Source organism: Amphibalanus amphitrite, unplaced genomic scaffold, assembly GCF_019059575.1.
Source record: "Amphibalanus amphitrite isolate SeventyFive unplaced genomic scaffold, NRLGWU_Aamphi_draft 000132F_arrow, whole genome shotgun sequence".
Taxonomy (NCBI): Eukaryota; Metazoa; Arthropoda; class Thecostraca; order Balanomorpha; family Balanidae; genus Amphibalanus; species Amphibalanus amphitrite.
In genome coordinates this window covers 353,845-376,847 of record NW_024881627.1, presented here as the reverse complement: position 1 = coordinate 376,847, position 23,003 = coordinate 353,845, and the positions used below count along the sequence as shown (strand labels likewise).

The 23,003-nt window shown below is 53.8% G+C and overlaps 1 protein-coding gene across 1 annotated transcript; it reads right to left on the bottom strand.

Moving 5' to 3' along the window:
- Nucleotides 1-4,479: 4,479 nt before the first annotated feature.
- LOC122382005 (activated CDC42 kinase 1-like) lies at nucleotides 4,480-22,337 on the bottom strand. The gene is made up of 17 exons (XM_043366844.1): nucleotides 22,285-22,337; nucleotides 21,000-21,142; nucleotides 20,374-20,649; nucleotides 19,883-20,082; nucleotides 19,398-19,507; nucleotides 15,275-15,387; nucleotides 14,555-14,693; nucleotides 13,947-14,124; nucleotides 13,560-13,703; nucleotides 12,908-13,047; nucleotides 12,393-12,647; nucleotides 11,982-12,158; nucleotides 10,725-11,763; nucleotides 8,847-9,039; nucleotides 7,941-8,081; nucleotides 7,504-7,594; nucleotides 4,480-6,705 (listed from the first exon to the last, which is right to left on the bottom strand). Exons 2-17 carry the CDS (start codon nucleotides 21,096-21,098, stop codon nucleotides 6,560-6,562), a joined length of 3,441 nt encoding a protein of 1,146 aa, XP_043222779.1. The 5' UTR covers nucleotides 21,099-21,142; nucleotides 22,285-22,337; the 3' UTR covers nucleotides 4,480-6,559.
- Nucleotides 22,338-23,003: the final 666 nt, after the last annotated feature.

The following is a 23,003-nucleotide window of genomic DNA, read 5'->3' as shown; positions in this document are numbered from 1 at the left end:
TCACTGATGCCAGCACTTAGTGTATCAGTGGCCGTCTAACGTCTCGGCGCACTGTTAGGCTGCAAGTACTGACACAGATACCGGCTCGGCGACCCGCGCCAGCTGCCTGACGGACAGACGGACGGACCGACCTACCGACGGTACGGACGGACGGACGGACCGACCGACCGACCGACGGACGGACGGACGGACGGACAGACGGACAGACGGTACGGACGGACGGACGGACGGACGGACGGACGGACGGACGGACGGACGGACGGACGGACGGACGGACGGACAGACGGACAGACGGTACGGACGGACGGACGGACGGACGGACGGACGGACGGACGGACGGACGGACGGACGGACGGACGGACGGACGGACGGACGGACGGACGGACGGACGGACGGACGGACGGACGGACGGACGGACGGACGGACGGACGGACGGACGGACGGACGGACGGACGGACGGACGGACGGACGGACGGACGGTACGGACGGACGGACGGTACGGACCGACCGACCGACGATACGAGGCGTCAAACACGTCACACACTAATGGTAATGGTGATAGAGCACTGGCGCCAGACAAGGACCACAGTCACAGAAACAGACCGGCATGAACACAACTGAGTGATAAATTTGTGTATTCATCTCGTGCAGCGATATAATAAGAAACACGGCGAATTTTTTTTTTCGAATACCGTCTAGCAATAGGAGCTGTAACGTTTCTGACGCCAACTTTAACGTAAAGTGTCTTCTTCAGTGAAAGTATAGAGCCGTGAAGTCATGCTGCCACCGCTTACATTCTGCGTGGAAACAAAACTACCTTCACGTACTCCACGAAGCAAAAACAATCGAGCTTCCTCTCAAACCTCGTCACATAAACAGCATGTGTGCATGTGCTGTGTGTAAAACGCATTATTCCAAGTGTGGACGCGTGAAAGGCCACGCACACACCTGCAACGCGCGTGCTGTGGTCAGTCATCACACGGGGATACGTGGATCGTAGGGAGAGAGAGAGAGAGAGAGAGAGAGAGAGAGAGAGAGAGAGAGAGAGAGAGAGAGAGAGAGAGAGAGAGAGAGAGAGAGAGAGAGAGAGAGAGAGCCGAGGCGTTGGCCACAACTGCACACGAGTGAAGGTTTGACTTCGCTCGTGGGACTTGCTTTCAAATACGTGACGGTTGCACTGGGGATGCAACTGCGCCAGTGGAGTTTGATGTTTGTAACTACAAGGTCTAATTTCACGTCCATATGTGATCTATGTTCTAAAATTTGACCCTAATACACCTAAGAATTTGACCCTAAGTTTGTGATGCAGTTCTGTTTCAGGGGTGTTGGCTTTTGTCGACGCCGGCCATCTGTACCATCTGGATGATGATGACGAAGTAGGTGAGGAACAGGCCCGTCATCGACAGCAGGTTCCCCTTCTTCATGGTGAAGAATCCGAGCGGCTCCACGGCCAGCGGCATCTGCAGCTTGCTCAGCAGCTCGTCGCGCTGCCGGCTGGTCTGCGCCGTCAGCCGGCGCCAGGGCACGTCCAGCAGCTGTCTGCGCAGCGCCACCGACTCCTGGGTCACCGCGTCTCCGCCCAGCGAGTAGGCCGACAGCCGGTACACGAACAGACACAGCTCCAGTGAGTAGGACAGCACGTGCGCCGTGTTGGCGCCGTCCAGGTGCAGAACCTGCCGCAGCACCAGGTAGCAGTCCAGCAGGATGTTGATCAGCGTGCTGGCGTGGACGACAAACGACGGCAGGCCGGTCACCTGGTTCACGGAGGTGACGTAGCGACAGACATCGTCGTAGTAGTCACTGAGCTCCTGCAGTGTGGTAGCTGAGATGTCGCCGCCGTCGTGTTGTCCGGACGAGTCGTGAAGAGTCTCGATTGCGGGCGCTGTGAGGAACAGCGTTGCACCGGGTGTTACCTTTTGGTCGCCGACCACACCGGACCACAGCTTCAGTCGCCAGTTGGCCGAGGGGGCTCCGTCGGTCACAGGCCGCACCTTGTCGGTTCCCGTGACAGACTTACCGTCGCCTGTCCACGAGCGATGTCCGTCCACACGCGCAGCAGTCTTCGGGACAGACCCCGCCTCCAAATCATCAGTCGCCCGGCTCTGGCAGCATTCCTGCAGCGTGGATCTGATCACCCTCAGATGAAAGACCGCCGCCTTCATCCAGAGGAAGTAGCAGCTGTCGAAGGCGCCCATGAAACAGGTGCCGATGAAGAGGACAAACAGCTGGAACCCGTATCTGGCGTACGTCCACGGAGGGCTGTACAGCACCTCCGGCGCCCAGGAGATTACAAAGTAGTGGTTCTCGTGCTCGTGACTGGTGGCTCTCTCGTAGAAGATCCATAAGACGAAGAAAGTGATGGCCAGGGTCCAGAAGAAGACGGCCTGCAGCTGGTCAAGCATGCCGGCTCCGGCGGCGCGCGGGCCGGCCCTGCCCTCAAGCGTCTCCAGCCGCGCCTGCAGCCGACGCAGGCCGGCCCGCTGCGCCACGAACGTCACCAGCACGATGCCCGACTTCAGCAGGAAGTTGAGCACGTTGGAGGCCACCAGCGCCTCCCAGATGGTGTGCAGTTCGAGCAGGTAGCTGGCGGCGGCCGTCAGCAGCAGCACGATAAAGCAGCCGAGCGGCAGCGCCGTGGCCAGCCGCCAGGCGCGCCCGGGGCTCCGCTGGTGCAGACCGGTCAGTGTCAGCACCCCGCACGTGCCCAGGCTGAGCCGCAGCAGGCTGGAGTGACGCCGCTCGCCGGCCATCCTCCGCCGGTGAGCGTCCCGCCAGACGGCGACCGCTCAGCGCTCATACAGTCCCCGTCGGCAGAGTACCAACCGTCCCCCAGCGCGGTACCCCGGCCACTGATATCCATACGAGCCTAGTCAATGTTACAGCCCATAGCACCACACAGCCAGCCGAGCCGCGGCCCACAGCGCTCACACAGCCCCTGTCAAACACAATAACCGTGCACACACACGAATGGGGTGATGGCGATATGTCACTTGACGACAGCGGCAAGTACCAAAGTCACAAAGTAAAAAGTATTGAGCACTTGAGGTCTGACCGATTATAGATCAAACGACCTTTATCTTTACAGCTTTGCAAACTATGCGACAATTGTCTTTGAACTAGCTGTTACAGCGAAATTACGCGTCTGTGTATTGGAACTAGCTAGGTCGTTATGACGGCCTCGTTTGTTCACGGACGTGGCGGAGGCGCTGACAGCGCGGCAGCGTGTGCCAACAACGACGGTGATGGATAGGTACTCTGTGCGCCCGGTCTAATCCTACAAATTACGGCCCAGTGGTCCATCAGAACAAACAGCCACGCCAATGTCCACCTGACCTAGGTAAGTGGCGAAAATGTCGACATGCTAGTTGCTACGAAGTGGCGAAAAGTGGCGTATCGTGCCTCCTGGGCACATACGCCCGGGGGTGTTTCGCATAGACAAAGGAGACGCACTTTTTAATGACCTTTCTATCGATCGGTAGAGTAGCGACGATAATCAAACACGGACCAGGAGTCAGCAAACATACTTTTGAACATTCTTCCAAGAAAAGACACAGCGGGGTTTATTTTCAATTTATGAAGAAGGAAAATCGACGCGAGGAAGCCCATCAATTTGGTGACCAGCGGATTATTGTTTCCATGGAAAAGCCAAGGACGATTGTGAGACTTGTACGGCTTTAATATCAAGCCCGTGGAACAATTCATCGCTCACAGCGAAGTAGCCTGAATTCTGTGAGCCAAGCATGGCAGCACCTTCGTCTGAGACTCGGTGGCGGAAGTTGTCACCCAACTTTCCTCCCATTCTGCACACCTGTGCAGAGTACGCTGGGCTCGCGCCAGTGCAGACATCGCTCATCGCGGCACCGGAGGATACAACAGTACGGTACAGTCACGACAAAACAGGGGTAAATCATGGCCAGAACCGGTCCGGACGGCCCCGTGCGCCGGCTGCCGCCGCCGGACAGCGTCACCGACCACCGCTACCAAACAGCGTCACCGTCGGCACGCGCCCGTCCGCCGAGCCGCCACCGGCCGGCCACCACGGCCGGGGAACGATTCCGGCGCGGGCGGCGGGGCGGCCCACCGGGAACGGTCCGTCCGGCTGGCACAGTTCGGAGTCGGACGTGGGAGCGGCGCGGCCCCGGCCGACCGTTTCCGTCAGCCGTTCCGTTCCGGTCCCGAGGGACGGTGTGGGGACGAGCGGAGACCGCCGCGGGGCCGCCGCCGGTCAGCCCCGCTCCGTTCAGACCGATCACAGACGGCTGCTCGGTAATGGTGAGAAATGGGAGGCGCGGAAGCCGGAAGGTGGGTATTGTTGGAGGTGGATGACGATTAACAACGCAATAATGATGCCAGGCTGGAGAATGCAGGGCAGTCACGAAGGAAGCGTGAGTGGCGAACCTGGAGCAGTCATTGTCATAGCCCATCACCACTCCATTATTGGTAAGTGGATGAACGGAGAAATACAGAAAACGCCGCTGATTCTCTCAAAGACTGAGTGTATTGGTCTCGTCCACCAGTTGGCGTACCGTGCGCCGTACATACTCAGCAGTCCCGGAGCTATCTCAGATCTGTCGCCAGTACCAATTGGTGCTGCGACGGGCCGGCGTCACCAATATCAATCGAACAAGTGACGGACAAAGTGAACTAACGGTGATAGCAATAATAGTTCCCATCAGTCTCCTAATCGTGAAAAGATAAGCTACCAAAGAAAGCCTTTTTTTGCTGCATCTTTTTCATTGTCCGTTCATTGTCCGATGTAACTTCATGACGCCGGCCCATCTGTATAGATGAGTGCAACGATATCTAACGACACATTTCAGCAAAAATAATCAGCATCTATCAAACACAGGCGTAAGGAGATGCGTCTCTCCAGTCAGCGGCACCTGCCCATGATGCCATCGCAGAACCTACAAAAATACAATGCCGAGATGCATCTACCTTGCGAAACTATGCATAAATCATCAATATGTGTGTAACATGCCTATGGCTAAACGATGCCATACAACAAACGTTTTCCTCTGAACAATGCACAGTGACAGACAGCGTTATAAATACGAATTACCGATAAAACTATTGTAGCCTATTGTAGTGGTGCCGAGAACAGCGCGGTCCTACGAGAGAACACGAGCTCGCCTGAACAGAGTGGCAAGAGTGAACAACCATACGGACCTAGGGCTGTTTACTGCAAGCAGACGGCAGCCACCGAACACGAGATTACGGAAAAACTGAGCAATGCTCTCGGAAGCACATCACCTTGCATCGACATATGCATAATTACATAACCCTTTCACGTTACAGCGCGGCTAACACATTATCGCAGACACCTACAGCAGGATGATGTGAATGAACCATCGGAGATAACTCAGTGGCGGAAAAGAGCCTACGCAGCACATGACAGCTCAACGAAACTCTGCGCGAATAGGCGTGGAAGACACAGGCAGATAACGAGAAATCACCCTTCTCACCAGCGGGCTCCTTACCGAAATAAGCGGGGACGGAGCTCTGCTGCCTTTTCAAACCAATGCAGCATATCCGACCAGCAAGTTATTCCCAGCTTGGCGAGGAGTGCATACAGCACAGACATACAGCACAGGTGACATACAGACGATGCGGAGAATGTGAGTGAAATGCCGTTAGGGCAAGGATGGAATGGGAAGGGATAGTCGCGGAATAGTCGGTGGCGGCTAAATTACACTCACAGCCGCCACAGTACAGCAGTAGAGTCAGATTACATACTTGTTATATCTCCTAGACTAAATAATGCCTAAAATAGTACTACAGTGTGTGGAATATGCCTGCTGTGGTTACAGAGTACAGTCGAAGACAGATACACAGCCCTCAGCGACATTGTTGCCGCTTCCTTCACGGCACGACGCATCCAACCAATACAGCCTTCACTGGGATAACGACGCGACACAACACGAGACGGCGCCATGCCCGGCGACGGTTTAAGTAGTTTTCAATCACTCCACGGCCACATGACAATACATAGTATATAACTCGAACACAAAACGTCCACATTTCTGCGCTTAAAGCTTGGTCGCTGGGCTGACCAGTGATCAGTAGTCAGGACAGCCCTTCGTTAATACCAACTCAAAGGGCGGACACTCCAGCCGCCCTGACCACTGCACATATTGTCAGCGTTGTGCACTCTTCTGTGTTTCGTTGAGCTGTGTCAGCAAAGTTTGGCCTATCTCCTGCCACCACAGCCCGACAGCCTCGGTCGAATATTCAACTGCGGCACGATCCGGCCGCAGGGCTGCCGTGCCTTTTTCAATCACCTGCTGCCATCAGCTTTATTCCAAACGTAACGAACCCTTCGTTATTATTTGGCTTCTATACATCAAGCTCTAGAATTTCCAGATGCGCCCGAAATCGCAACGCTTCATTGTGCCTCAGAGATCTTGTCTGCTTAACGCGCATATTGCATAATGCATACCTAATCACCCTCCGCGGGCATCAAGGGGCCCATTCACATAGCGCGCTACGTACCCCCATCAACACCCTTACCGGGGGGCGGCCCTCCGCTGCCGACCGCTGCGGTCCCGGCAGAGGCGCCTCACAGGTTATCCAGCATCCGGCTGGCTGCCAGTTCGACGTCCCAGTTGAAGGAGCAGAGCATGGCCTCGCACTGCGGCTTGGTGGCCAGTCCGAGTCGGTACAGCCGGTCCACCTTCAAAAACCGGATCGCGCCCTGGATGTTACCTGCGGGAAGGGGAGACAGGGGGAGGGTTAGTGACGGGAAAGGTGTGGGGAAAGGTGGCGAGAGCTGATGTTCATTGTTCAGCACTGCGTGTTTGTGAGTAGGAGAATATCCCAAATGGTGATAAAAGCCATGATTCAAAAAGCAGGTACGACTAAAGCCTACAAACAAAAGACACTAACATGTAACGGGTAACAATCAATGGTCACTGTGCGGTGCACATGCGACGTGCAGCATCAGTGAACGAACGTGCTGTACCGGGTGCAGAACAGTCCATCATTTACATAAGAGTACAACATTCAATCGCCTATAGCAGCGGCTACACGGGTCTGAACACAAACTGAATATCTATTACCGGACAAACTGGCGTATTGTTGAAGCTCAACAAGCAATACATAATTCGAAATGAGATAAAAACAATTAACAAGGCGGGAAGAACAGATTGATTGGCAGCATTTACTTTGTCTCATCACTCGACATCGTGAAAGAGTCCAGGAGGCCTCTCATCAGTCATCACGTGTGCCCTGCAGTCCCCAATGCCTGCACAGTCACCCACCCTGCCGACACTCTGCCTCCCATGACCGACGCCTCCCCACCCCGCTAACATAAGGTAACCTTTCCCCGCCCGGCCGGCCCGGTTGACAGCCTGGTCCGTCCCCGCCCGGCTCCCCAAGTCAAAGTCTAGTCGGTGACCTCCCCGCTGCCCCAGGTCACAGCCTGCGTCCGTCTGCCCGCCCCAGTCGCATTGGGGGACGGTCTGTGTCTGTATACCTGCCCGGCCGTCCCGTGTAACCTCTTACCGCCACAGGTGTGCAGCGCCGTGCGCACCTCTGACACGGGCACTCCGGGCAGCTGCTGCAGCACCTCTCGCACCGCCAGCGGCACCTCGGCCTGCGGCACACGGGCAGGGCGGGTCCCAGCCGCCGTCAGCGGGCGCAGCGGGACGGGGCGGTCCGGTGTACTCGTCCCCACCGCCACCGGCCGACAACCAGACCAGACTAACGCTACACAGGCTGTCCATCACAGTGTCAGGTATAACTGTGCCAGGTTCATGCGCTATATCGTGCGCATATAATCCAGGCAACGTCTAGTGCCAACTTCGGCCCGAACCACGAACAAGTGAGTATAAAACAAAGACGAACTGAACCAAGAAGTAAACAAACTCAGTATAATCAGCTTATCGACATTTGCACATCCCATGCAGCTATGATACACAACAGTGCAGTCGTAAGCCCACCTTTTTATGAGGAGACGTGGTGGCTGAAGTGGTGTGCGCGCGTGCCGCGGGGGTGGCGTGGGTGCGGGCCGCGGGGGTGGAGCCACCCTGCTGGTACTGAGTCGACTGGGGCGACGGTCGGCCCGACTGGAACGGTCGAACCTGTCGGCAGTACGGGCGGACGGTCAGAGTCGAGACCGGTGAATAAGAGGGACGGACTGACCGATGGATAATAGACGGGGCTGATAGACAAGAGAGACAGGGCTGACAGAGCATAGCTACGAGATCGACTTATGAACCAAGTGGGGAAAGAAACAGTCAAATATGGCTACACAATTGTGTCCACTGTCCAGCCAGTTAGCAGATTAATATCGTGACATGGATCCATGTTGGCCAGTGGATCAACTCCACTGAACAAACCACTGAGGTCTCGACAAATAAACCCGGCTAACTGGGTCGATTGCACACCAGACACCATCAAAGCAGCCGCCGCCACCAGTCGCAATCAGAGACGGCCATCAAATTTGCAGACCAAATACACTCAGTCATAACCCAATTACACATAATGTATCGCTTTTTAAGCGAGCGCTGATCGTTACGCCTCAATTGCAGCGCGGCCAGAGCAATCAAACCACCATCACAGAGCGAGTCGTTCGGCGGGCGGCGGAGCGTCATCAGGGCTCACACCGCAGACTCAGACGGACCCCAATTATACCTCACCGCTCAGTATGTAGGCCGCCGCCTGCCACACAGTCGTTACACAGACGAGCTTGTTCAAAGGTCATATGTGGTACCCCGCCGAGTAGAAGTAAGCCACATCAGAGGGCCCGAAACGGGGCCGCTGAATTACATTGCACTGCACCTATCAAATCCCAAACCACATCATGACACGGCGTTGTTGTGTCTGAGCTGTGAGTCGGGACGCACCTGAGCGGTTTTGGTGGCGCTCGGCGGCGCTTTCAGCAGCGGGTCGAAGTCTGCCAGCAGCGCCGGGCTGGGCAGCTCCCGGGCCGGGGAGGGAGTCGCCAGAGAGGCCGGACGCGGCGCCGCCACTGTCGGCGTCAGAGTCTGCAGAGAGCCGTAGTGGGGCGCCGACGGAGAGAAGTTGTCCTCGAACCGGCTGAAAGGGAGGAGGTGAGGGTGAAATGACGGGGCAGGCGGAGACACACGGACAACATGGAGACGAATAGACCAACAGAAAGCAAGTACAACGGAGAGTGGACGTGAAAGGCTCCTTATGTTTGGCCATAACTGTAACTCCCGCCTTGATTAGAAGGTAGCATTATTCAATACACAGCACCAACTGTCACTCGTCAAACGCTGAAATCAACTCTGCTGGTCAAACGTACTCCAAACTAACCTCTTACCCCTCTCAAACTACTTCACCAAATCCTAGCACTACAGGGTGTCCCAAAAGTCTTGCAACATCCGTTTTCTGGATTGTTTACGTATTTACCGCTGATATAAATGCCATAACGGTGGTCTTTCTGTTGCCATGGGTAGAAGGCACTGTTACACACCCCGACCATTGGCGGATGCCGCCTCGGGGCGTGGCTGACCTTGACTGCGGCGACCGCTGGCCGACCCTGGGTCAGTCGCAGACATGAAGGTCGCCGGGCGGGTCTCGCGGCGAGAAGCTGTGCGCTCGCGCGCCATTGGATTACTGGAGGCAGGCGTGGCTCAGCGGGATGTCGCAGAACGGTTCGGAGTCAACCGGACTACTCTCTTTCGATGGTGGCGACGCCATTGCGAGGGTAAATCCCTGGCCGACATGGAGCGCTCCGGCCGACCAAGTACCATGTCCAAAGTCGCCAAGATCGTTTGCTCCAAAGCTGCAGGGAAAAGAGGACAGAGCGTGAGGAAATTAGCGATAAGGCTAACAAGAAAAGGTTATCCGATGTCCAAGTCAAGTGTACACCGGTTCATGACGCAAACAAAGCAATTTAGGCCATACAAGAGGCAAAAACAGCCAAAATTGAGCGAAAAACAGAAACTTGCAAGATTAGCGTTTTGTAAGAGAGTAGAAAAATGGAGTTTTGAAGAATTTAAGCATGTCATCTGGTCCGATGAGTCTGTATTCGAACTCCAGCAGAAGCCAAACCGGCAAAATGATCGAGTCTGGGCGAGGTCTGGCGATCAGGTGCCACGCGTGGAAACCGTCAAACAGCCCGCCAAGCTTATGGTATGGGGTGGAATGACCGCGCAGGGTCTTACTGAGCTCCACGTGGTGCCCCCAAAGCAGACGGTAAACACCGCGTACTACGTGACAGAAATCCTGGAGGGCTCACTTTTGCCAGCGGTCGAGCGTACAAGCAAAACTGGCGGCATTACAGAGAGGAAACTCATCGACCCAATGTCGCGGGCAATTTTTATGCAAGATGGTGCGCCAGCGCACAATGCCAAACGAAGCCAGGAATGGTGCGACGAGCATCTACCGGGGTTTTGGGCCAAAGGTGAATGGCCTGGAAACTCGCCAGACTTAAACCCAATCGAAAATCTGTGGGCGATTTTGAAGGAGAGCCTCAACCAGCAGGAGCCCTCCACAAGCCTCAGCCAGCTCGAGCGACGCCTGAAGAAGGCCTGGAGAGAAATCTCGACGGACACGCTGCGTAGCTTGGTCGCCAGCATGCCGTCACGCATCCAGAAGTGTGTCCGACGACGCGGTGATTATGTCGGCTGCTGAATACAAAAGTACATACAAAAGAACGTGTCTCAAACCAGACGACAGCGATGTTGCAAAACTTTTGGGACACCCTGTAATCCCCTCCAACCTCCCACCTTCCCACTCTCCCCGCCCCGCCTCACCTGGCTCCCAGTCCGGCCGTGTGCAGTCGGTGCAGGCTGGCCGACTGCTGGCGGTACATATCGGCCAGCGGCGCGGGAGGCGCCGGCGGCAGCGTGCCCGCGGACCGGCCCACCTGCGCGCGCGCGATCAGCTGTAGGTTGCGGCTCACCAGCTCCGCCTGCAGCTGCGGCGCCGCTGTCGGACCGGACGGGAACGACATGGTGCCAGAGGTGGAGGCGGCCGGCCGCGGCGGCGCGCCCACCACCGCCTCCAGGCGGGAGAGCATCTCCGGGCTGAGAGTCGACGGACGCACAGAGGGCGACCCAGCGGGGGCGGCGGCGGAGGCGGGACTCACCCCCAGCGGACCCGCCCCGTACGGCACCACAGCCGTCTGCGCTCCGCGCCGGTCCTCTCCGTCCGCCGAGCGTGGCCGCGGGGTGAACTCGATCCCCTCCTCGCCAGAGTCGGGCACCAGCTCCTCGGCCCGCGGCGGCGGCAGCACGATGCCGGACGTGTCGAACGGATCGTACTCCCCCGGACTGGAGCAGCTGGTCGGCTCCGCCGGCTCCGCGGGCCCGGTGCCGCCCAGGCCGAGCCGCTCGAACTGGGCGTCCAGCAGGCTGGTGACGCTCTGTATGCGGTGCTCGACGGGCGCGGCCATGCCGCCGCTCGGAGTGGCCGACTGGGCCGGCTCGGCTCCCCACTCGGTCCCGCCCGCCTCTGGCGGGTCCGACGGACGCTTCTGGTCGTCCGAGACCAGCGGCGGCGGCGGCGGGCCGGGCGCCGCGCCGCTCGAGTCTGACAGGGTGCTCGGGGTCAGGGAGGACACTGACACGTCATCTCGTGCCGGCTCTGAGGAGCCGCCGCGGCCCGCGCCAGCCGTCTGCGGCGGCGGCGGGCGCTGCGGCGCCACCCGGGTGTAGCCGCGGCCGTGCTGCAGCTCGTACCGACCGGCCGGCTCCGGCGGCGGCGCGTAGTAGATGGGCCGCTGGCTGGTCTGACGGGACTCGGGCGGCGGCAGCGCCGGCACGTTCTGGTACGTGGCCAGCTCCGACTCCTCTGTAACAGGGAGGGGCACAGAGAGAGGTGAGGCCGCAGCAGGGCACTAATTAATGCAGTGTGGTTCTAACACCTTATCGTGTGACCCATAACGTCACGTTCATTGAACACAAAAGGTCATCTTGAGACACTAACAATCAGCTCGGTTATCCTACACCACAGATTCTGACACTGGACCCTTCTCTGAAGTCCAGCATCCTCCTGTGACCCGCACTCACCTGGTATATCTCTGATGTCGAGCAGGGAGCCGGTGGGATCAGACCGGTCGGCCGGAGCGGTGGCCACGGCCGGCAGGGGCGGAGTGCCGCTGCCCGCTGTCCTCGACCCGCCGCCGCCGGCCCCGCTGTCCAGGTCGATCAGAAGGCTAGGGCTGTCGCCTCCCGGGCCGACTCCGCCTGGGGTAGAACAAAACAGTAATTACTCACACCTACTCGCTCTGAACAGGGTTATTTTTAAGTAACAAATGTAGGTACCGTGGAAAATCAACCAGAAAAAAACGCAGCATTTTCAGATGAAACAGTTTCGGCAGCAATAAGGGACCAGCATCTGCAACAGGCACTTAGAGCTGACTAGCAGGTACGGATACATTCCCCTACTGTCTCCCACTTTCGCCGAGCGCTGCCACTGACCTGTCACCGGCGCCGCCGCCGACTCGACCCGCTCGTGCTGCCACTCCTCTGGCGACCAGTCGTTGCTGAACTTGCTGTAGTTGTACTGCTTCTGCTGTCGCTTGTTCTTGGCGAGGGAGGACTGGACGGGCCGGATGGGCCGCGCGCGGGTCACCCGCTCGTCGCGGATGTCGGGCGGCTCCAGTGGGTTCCGCAGGTACACCTCGTCGATAAAGGCAGGGCTCCCCCAGGTCTGACCCATCGGGGAGCCGTGACCTGGCACGAAGAGGTGGGGTCAGTGGTGGGCGGAGCTGTCCCAGAAAAAAATGCGACGGTTGCTCTTCGGAGACTAACAGTATACTTCTGAATTCCTAGTCGACACAGACTGGCCGGTATTTGTGAAGGAGATCCCTTCCCCAGTAGCTACAGTATCCAACCAGTATTTGCGAGGAAGTTTCTCGTTGACTAACAGGTGTGTATGAGGGAGTTTCCCATTAACTGACCGGTGTGTATGAAGGAGTTACTCATCAACTGACCGGTGTGTATGAAGGAGTTTCTGAGCGGCCGGCTGATGTCGTCCTGGTTGCGCCGTCTGAACGGCTCGACCACCTGGTGCGGCAGGAAGCCGATCTCCCAGCTGCTCTGTGACTGGCACTTCCACCAGAAATTCTCCGCCCTGGGCGACAAATCAAAACATCAGCTACGTAACAATAATATAGATATCTGCGACTGGCAATTCCACCAGAAATTCTCCGCCCAGAAGGACAAGCAAAGACGTCAGTAAGGCACGATAGCTTGGTATGGTTAGCACTTACTTCAGTTCAAACTGTAACGAAATCGTGAATTGCAGCTTTCCGCATCTCTAAAATAACTATGCCGGCATCCAAACGACTTAGAGCACCATCTTTTTGTTATTTGTCAGATCAATGAAATCATATCACATCCCCGTGTTCCGTATTAGGAGCCATTCTAAGCTTAACCAGAAGTGCAGCAGGAATGTTCGTCATATAGGAAACTACACCCGAAAATCGCGGACAAATGTCCAACAGGAAACGGGAAAACGCGTGACAACAATCTGAACAGAAGTCGGAACCGAGGTAAACCAGCCAGTTGCTGAGGTGCCATGGCTGAACACGCGCCCCCGCGTCCCAACTCCCCGCCGTCCACCCGGCATGGCTCCAGACTCACTTGCCGTCGATGATGACCAGCTCGTCGTCAGTGTGCACCTCCAGTCTGCCCTCCTCGTGGTAGTCGCGGCTAGCCTTCATCACCGCCGGACGGGTCTCCTTCAGAAAATCCACCAGCGCCGCGAAATTCGGCCGGTCGGCCGGCCTGCCGAGAGAAGCGATGGGAGGAGAGTTAAATACATCCGGATTATAGACGGATAACCGAAACTATTGACGTCGAGTGGAACTAAAAACGGAAAGATCTCACATTCAAAATTGATAGGGCGATGTTATAGACCAGACAAGCGAGGCCGGGAACGAAACAAGCGAAGCCATCGTCCTTGATCTACAGATCTGCATACTTCAAAACCCATCACTCATGACTGCCGACTACTTATAGTACCCGTACCTGTGTGACCAGCACTGCAGCATCAGCTGGTAGAGCTGGTCGGAGCAGGCGTCCGGCTGCCGCAGCCGCTCCCCCTCCGAGTCGATCTTCTGCAGGATCTGGGCGCCGTTCAGGCCGACCCACGGCTCCTCACCGAACGTCACCATCTCCCACAGAGTGACGCCGAACATCCACACGTCTGGGGGGTGGGGGGGGGGGGGGGTGACGGGTCAGACCAAGGCCATATAACTACTAGGATCAGACCTACCAGGATAATTGGTTCAGACCGTACAGACTAGGGAGTCACACCGTTTCCCACAGGGTCACACAGAACATCCACACGTCTGGGGGAGGGGTAAAGGGTCACTGATCACACAGCAGGAGTCACAACATCTCCCAAAGAGACATACCGAACACCCACCGTCGGGGGGGGGGGGGGGGCAGTAGCGTTACAGCTAATAGATACAGATGGAAAGAGGGGTTGAGATGAAGATAAGTGAGAAGGATAGAGCTGAGGAGGGCAGAAAATGAGAGTATTAATTACCCCCCCCCCCCCTCAAAACATCCTAAGCCTCTCTTCCACCGCCGTTCCTCGCCAATTTACTCCCAACCATGGGCGGACCACGGACCTGAGGCGTGGCTGAACTGGCGCGTCTTGAGGCTCTCGGGAGCACACCAGGGGAACGGCACCTTCTTCTGCTCCGTCATCACGTAGCAGTCTTCCTGCAGTGGGATGGCCCGCATCAGACCAAAGTCGCCGATCTTCACCTGAGGGCAGGGGGTGCGGCGTAAGGTGAAAGAGCTTAGAGGTCAGGGGACAGAGTTCGGCCAAGTGGGGTTCACAGCAGGGGCTGGGCAGGGGACGGAGAGTCACGAACAAACTAGAACGGCAATGTGAAACATGTTTTTATAGCTGTCAGATTGTTGTTACATGTTGTTATAGTTAGGAAGACAAAGTAGAATAACTGTGTATGTAGCATAGACCCATATTGTACCTAGTTAAATACATCAGCTTCATATGCCGACGAATTAATCGGGAGAATATCACTGAACAACTGAACCATTCACTCGGTACTAGAGCCATGATTGAGTGCCTGACACGCGAGTGAGCTGATAGCGGATCATCCAATTTCACCATGGCGCGAGTAGAATCAATATCGACCGCCTGTTTGGCGCAATCACGGCCGATACGGGCTCAAGGCCGCACCTACGGTCCCGACCCAGTTCTCCGGTCTCTCTCGACAGGAGGGAGGAAAACCCTCCCCGGTGGGCACTGATCCACTCAGCGGAGGGACCCGGTCCTCACGTCCTCCTAGCCAGAGACCCACTCTCCGCGGATGAATACTGACCCTTTCAGCGGACGGTAGCAGCACGTTGCGGCAGGCCAGGTCGCGGTGGACGAACCGGCGCGACTCCAGGTAGGCCATCCCGGCGGCCACCTGACGCGCGTAGTCCGACAATACTGCCGGCAATGACCGTAAACGGATTGTCAGAGGGGTACTGACAACACTGCCGGCAACGGACCATAAACGAATTGTCAGAGGGGTACTGACAGTACTGTCGGCAACGGACCATAAACGGATAGTCAGATGGGTACTGACAGCACTGTCGGCAGCGGACACGTGAGAACGGTAACGACCACACGGCAGGAGCGGAAAACCGAGCCATAGTGCAGACTACCGACATCGTCATAAAAACGGAACATACGAAAGACACAATGAGAGACTACCAAGGTAGAAACAGGCGACCAAACATATAACAAGAACGGAGAAACACGGAGCCAACCGGGCTTTGCGCGCTCGGACAGAGCCGAGTGCCGACCGACACTGCCCGAACGGAGACACGGTACCAAACACTTAAAAACGCCACGACAGGAACAGCCAGGCACGGCTTGGATTACCAAACAACATCGCTCCTATACCTAGAATATCAACGGCACACATTCCTGCTTTTTTTCGATAACAGCATCTCCTTAGACGGTTATTAGAAAGGGTTGTAGAGGTCACTTCCGATTAAGATTAGCGGATAAGAATTTTAATGTGACACCATGGCCTCCGCAATATTTTCCAGCGTGATATTTTCCAGCGTGAACTACCGACCAGTGTCACTGACATCAATATTATGCAAGATTCTGGAGAGGATCATATGCGAGGACATCATCGCTCATCTGAAGACAAACAATTTTATCGCTCGCCAACAACATGGTTTCATCACAGGGAAATCTACGGTCACAAACCTACTGGAAGCTCTTGATATTTGGACGGAAGCGCTAAGCCACAGCTTACCAGTGGATGTTGTGTTTCTGGACTATGCCAAAGCGTTCGACACTGTGCCCCATGAACGGCTTCTAGCCCAGGTCCAGGCTCTAGGGGTGAATGCAAAGACTCATCAGTGGATAAGGAGTTTTCTAACAGGCAGGCGGCAAAGAGTGAACGTCAATGGATCACTCTCAGACTGGGAGTTTGTAACAAGTGGAGTGCCGCAAGGCTCAGTGCTCGGGCCTCTCTTGTTTTCCATGTTTGTCTGTGATGTTCCCGATCTATTAAATTGTCATATCTCTATGTTTGCGGACGATACCAAGGTCTACCAAGTCATCAACGAGCGCGATGGTGAACTTCACAATCTGCAAGAGGACATCAACTCTTTGCAAGATTGGGCAAAAACAATGCAGATGATCTTTCATCCACTCAAGTGCAAGGTCATGCATCTAGGACCAACAAATCCTGGCAGTGAGTATACCATGACAACTATGGGTGGAGGCAAACATACCCTTTTTTTTTTATTTTTTTTTATTTTTTTTTATGAAGCAGTCTGTGAGGAAAAGGACCTGGGAGTCACTATAGACATGAAGCTATCCTTCTCAAAACATGTCACTAACCAGATTAACAAGGCCAATAGAATTCTTGGTGCAATCAAGCATACCTTTGCAAACATTGACAGCGACATTTTCAAAGCCTTGTACAAAAGCATTGTCAGGCCCCACCTCGAGTATGCAACTGTTATATGGAGTCCCAAGTTCAAAAAGGACAAAGATGCACTCGAACAGGTGCAGCGGCGGGCAACAAGGCTGGTGAACGGACTGTCTCACCTTTCATATTCAGATCGCCTCAGGAGCCTTAATTTACCTACTCTGGAATTCCGACGGAAACGGCCGGACATCATCGAGACCTTCAAAATTTTGAAAGGCTTCGACAAGGTGGACTTCCAAAGAGAGTGCCCGTGTTGTCACAACAGCATGTTCAAGAACTCTCTCAGCCGTGTCACCCGAGGTCACGATCAAAAACTTCAAGTTCAGCATCAATTGGGACCCAGAAAAGCCTTCTTTGCGGCACGAGTAACTCAGACATGGAACAAGCTGTCAACCCACACCATCGATGCTCCAAATGTCGATGTGTTCAAGTACAGACTGGGGAAGGAATGGAAGGACCACCCTGAAAAGTTCAACTACAAGTTCTCATACTAATGATCATCGTGGCCATCAATGTATGGCCTCACCTAGCATGGCAGCCTACTCGTCTTCGTCAGAAGAAGAGGAGGCATCTCTTGAGTAAAGGGTCTGATTACTCGAAAGGGTACCTAATGACCTTTACTTAAGGTAAATACTTAAGGTAAATACCGAGATTACGCAAACAGTCGGTGAGCATAAACATCATTGCATGATAACTCTTCAGAGCAGCTGTTCTTCGCGTTGACTTTACTTCACACGAACGTGTCATTAGCTATCAGTCACGCCACGCCGGTAGTGTCTACCATAAAGAATGCATTCACCGAGGCACCAAAAGAAGAAGCACGGTACATCTACCCCAAAGACAGCATTTTTTTTTTTACAAAGCTGCCAGTGTCTGGCCCGTCACCCACCACACAGCGAGATACGACAAACCTGTTAGCGAGATACGTCAGATCTATTAGCGAGATACGACAGATCTGTTTCCTGACATAGGTACTCACCGAGCAGCGAGATACGACAGATCTGTTTCCTGAGGTAGGTACTCACCGAGCAGCGAGATACGACAGATCTGTTTCCTGACATAAGTACTCACCGAGCAGCGAGATACGACAGATCTGTTTCCTGACATAGGTACTCACCGAGCAGCGAGATACGACAGATCTGTTTCCTGAGGTAGGTACTCACCGAGCAGCGAGATACGACAGATCTGTTTCCTGACATAAGTACTCACCGAGCAGCGAGATACGACAGATCTGTTTCCTGAGGTAGGTACTCACCGAGCAGCGAGATACGACAGATCTGTTTCCTGACATAAGTACTCACCGAGCAGCGAGATACGACAGATCTGTTTCCTGAGGTAGGTACTCACCGAGCAGCGAGATACGACAGATCTGTTTCCTGAGGTAGGTACTCACCGAGCAGCGAGATACGACAGATCTGTTTCCTGAGGTAGGTACTCACCGAGCAGCGAGATACGACAGATCTGTTTCCTGACAGAGGTACTCACCGAGCAGCGAGATACGACAGATCTGTTTCCTGAGGTAGGTACTCACCGAGCAGCGAGATACGACAGATCTGTTTCCTGACATAAGTACTCACCGAGCAGCGAGATACGACAGATCTGTTTCCTGAGGTAGGTACTCACCGAGCAGCGAGATACGACAGATCTGTTTCCTGAGGTAGGTACTCACCGAGCAGCGAGATACGACAGATCTGTTTCCTGAGGTAGGTACTCACCGAGCAGCGAGATACGACAGATCTGTTTCCTGACAGAGGTACTCACCGAGCAGCGAGATACGACAGATCTGTTTCCTGACATAAGTACTCACCGAGCAGCGAGATACGACAGATCTGTTTCCTGAGGTAGGTACTCACCGAGCAGCGAGATACGACAGATCTGTTTCCTGAGGTAGGTACTCACCGAGCAGCGAGATACGACAGATCTGTTTCCTGAGGTAGGTACTCACCGAGCAGCGAGATACGACAGATCTGTTTCCTGACATAGGTACTCACCGAGCAGCGAGATACGACAGATCTGTTTCCTGAGGTAGGTACTCACCGAGCAGCGAGATACGACAGATCTGTTTCCTGACATAGGTACTCACCGAGCAGCGAGATACGACAGATCTGTTTCCTGAGGTAGGTACTCACCGAGCAGCGAGATACGACAGATCTGTTTCCTGAGGTAGGTACTCACCGAGCAGCGAGATACGACAGATCTGTTTCCTGAGGTAGGTACTCACCGAGCAGCGAGATACGACAGATCTGATTCTGTTTCCTGAGGTAGGTACTCACCGAGCAGCGAGATACGACAGATCTGTTTCCTGAGGTAGGTACTCACCGAGCAGCGAGATACGACAGATCTGTTTCCTGAGGTAGGTACTCACCGAGCAGCGAGATACGACAGATCTGTTTCCTGAGGTAGGTACTCACCGAGCAGCGAGATACGACAGATCTGTTTCCTGACATAAGTACTCACCGAGCAGCGAGATACGACAGATCTGTTTCCTGAGGTAGGTACTCACCGAGCAGCGAGATACGACAGATCTGTTTCCTGAGGTAGTCCTGGAGGTTTCCCAAGGGACACAACTCGGTCACCATCATCATCGGCTGGCCGAGCACTACGCCGTACAGACTGCAATCACACAACGATAGGGCCGGGTCAAAAGCATAGCGAGCCGGAACATACATACAGGACTATCACTAGTAAAGATTCATAAAAACCCCACTGGGGAAAACAGCCAAGTGTCCTGTGTCGGACATATTCATTTGCCAGCAAACATAGCTTGATGTGAACCAGATGAACATAATGCACCCTATCGTGAGTCGTATGGGCTGTATTGAGCTCAGAGTCATTCAGCGCCATCCATTCAGTCCCTACATACTTCTTGATCGATATTTAATTGAGAGTGATCGATCTCCGATCGAGATTTGTTCTCTGAACGTAACATACTAGCGCAAGCCTCGTGCCCTGTCCACCAGCCCCACTGTCCCGTTGCCACGAACTCACGTGACCAGATTGTGGTGCGTCAGTTGGTGCATGGCCTCCACCTCCTTGACAAAGTCCTCGAACACGCCAGCCTGGTTGAGCACCTCCTGTTTAAGTACCTTGACGGCGACGGGCAGCGAGCGTCCGGCGTGGTCGCTCCACGCGCCGCGGCGCACCACACCGAACGAGCCGTCGCCCAGCCGCTCGTGCAGCGCCAGGTCCTGGCGGTGGAGAGGGGGCGTGACCGAGGGACGGGGGACGGGGACGGAGTGACGGAGCGCAGGGAGGGGCAGAGGGGGAAGACGCACTATATGAAACACAACAGCACAAGCGAGATAGGTGTCAAAGGCAGCGACGAATCGTGCAAAACGTAATAAAAACGCAGGAATGTAATTATGTTAGAGTATCTTGGGTAATTATCACAATTCACATGCTACCAAAATATATGAATAGGCGCTGACGTAAAGATCCCACCGACGCGGTGGTGTCCCTGCGCCCCATTATCGTCCCACCTTCTCCTGTATGAGGCAGGTGAGCCGGACGGTGTGTGGTGACAGCGCCGGCTCCTGGCCGTCGGCCCCGGCCGCCGGCTCGCCCTGCTGCGCCGCCGCCGCCTGCTGCTGCGGCCGCGGACGGAGCGGGATCAGCCGACTGATGAGGTTGCGCCGCCACTGCTGCTGCTTGCGGCGGCGGACCGCCTCGATGAGCCGGCGCGCCGCCGGCCGGCCCAGGCCCGTCTTCTCCAGGTCCTCGGGCCGCACATAGTCAAAGTGGGAGAGCCGGGTCACCTGGGATGGACACAGGAGCCGTCAGCACCGGACGGGGCACATAGTTTAGGCTTGTGACATACCCCAATGACCACAATTCAAAATGACAAAACACTGCAAAATAATGAACAGATCCAACCAGGAAAAAGCACATAATGCTGGCTATTGACAACCAAACTCTAACTCCTGCAGTAGCATAATATGTTTAAGATCACTTGCATCAAACCCAGAAATGTGAAGGCATATATGGGCAAATTAAGATAATATCAGTATTTGTATAATATACCTAATTGATATTTTCATCAACTGACACAAAGCACACATTCCAATCAGTTTAAATCTACACCATCAATCAGAGCAATGAAACTTGCCTGTAGCTCATCTCTGATTCTTGTATAGAACCTTTCAAGTTGAACTTCTTTTAGAACTTCATACAGCCACTGAGCCTCAGCTTCTTCTGATTCAGCCATTTCATGAGGTATTCTTGGCCACCTTTTGTCTAACTAAGCAGCATCTGCTGAATAAGAAAAAGTCAGTCAAACCAGATATGTGCATAGAGCAAAAATACTAACTGTGTTATCAGCAATCTTTGACTTAAAGATAAGGTCTGATCTACAATTGTGGCGCTGTTGATATAAATATGAAACAGCAGAAAATTTTGGTTGTAGGTTAGGGTAGGTTGCAGGTTTGCAGGTTTTAGGTTGTAGGTTGTTAGGTTGTAGGTTTGTAGGTTTGTAGATTGGTAGGTTGTGGGTAAGTAGAAAAGGTTGGGTCAGGTTTGACTATGTTTTTTCCTATTATTTGCGAGACATGCATCATTTTTGGATTCAGGATGTGAAATAACGTAAGATTGTGAGAAAATTATCCTTGATGTCTTCTTAGGACTTTACCTTGACATTTACCAGCACACCTGTCCGGTGTCCCTCTGAGCTGCCTTTGAGTCCCTCTGAGCATGTCAGAGTCATGATTGCCATGTCAACTGAACTGAATTTTAACACTTTTTTGCATAAACCAGTATCAGACCTTATGCCAGATTTACCCATTGAAAAATTGCTGACTAGGTACCATCACTTGCAATTCAAGTGATGCACAACTTGAAAAACCATGCACAAAGAAATGAATGATGATAGGAAAACATCAAAACGTCACATCAAAAAGGGCCTTACTAGCAACTGGATAACATCAGCTGGCTTGCCAGCTCGCAGCCTACGATGGTTATGCTGTTCATTGCTATAAACATGGTAGTAGATGGACATGAACACATTAACATTTAATGGTAAAATGGGACTGATAGAAAAGTAATAGATAGATATTTAGTATTAGTAGTATATTTAGTATTATTAGTATTTATCTATTATATTTAGATATTCTAGCATTGATGTATAACAAATTAACAATTAACAGCTCTCTGCTAGCGCAACCATATGGCGCCAGCTGGCAAATGATCCAGTTAATAGTATGGTAAAAAAAAATAGGAAAACTTCAGCTGGCCAGTTCATGTCCATTGTCCAGTGGCCGATAGCATCTTTCACGCGATTACAATTAACGTTTACGCATGGCCAGGGAACTTTGGTCAGCTTTACAAGAACAGACACAGTTTGCATTTTTCTTATGGTAAAACTGTCCTTAGGTCAAATAGTACAGAAAATTGACTACCTGAAATTGAAAAACCACACAATCCTTCAATGCGCTCCCAAGTCCAATTCAAGGGCCCATTTGCCCAATTGCAATGCAAGATCTTCAAGTCAAGCTAGGAACGAGATTCAGAGTGTAGTGTTCAGCGAGGCAGCGACCAAAAACACATTTGTCAGCGAATCAAATCACCATGGTAACTTGAGGCTGCAGAGATAACTTTTAGCTTAGAAAAGCTTAGTTAATGCTCAATATCTTGCGTAATACATATAGGCCATGAATTTGGACCCTGTAAAGGACCCAACATATTAATAGCTGAAAAAGTGCAACGTCGAAGTCATTGACTCTAAAATTTGCTAGCGAAGAACACACGTCGATTGGGAACAAGGTTCGGAATAAAACCATTTATGTTTGTCAAACAAGCAAGAAAAATGATTAGGTCTATAGATGGCCTTGGATTAGGTACATATGAATCACCCAAGAATCACTGATATTGGATGTCGGTGAAGCTAGCGTCAGTCAGTAACAGCATTCAGCAAGTTAGCAATAAATACAACGTCAGATTCAGAATGCTTCAAAAAGGTCAATTGGGGAATGGGGAGCACGAATATGACATTTATTTGGCCCTAGCTCTCCTCCTTCATCCCCCGTAGGGCTATCGGCGGACCCTACCAACCGTAGGGGGGGGGGGGGGTCGTTTCGGCCTCCCTAAGATCTCGGAAATTTACCCGCCGATTTTCAAA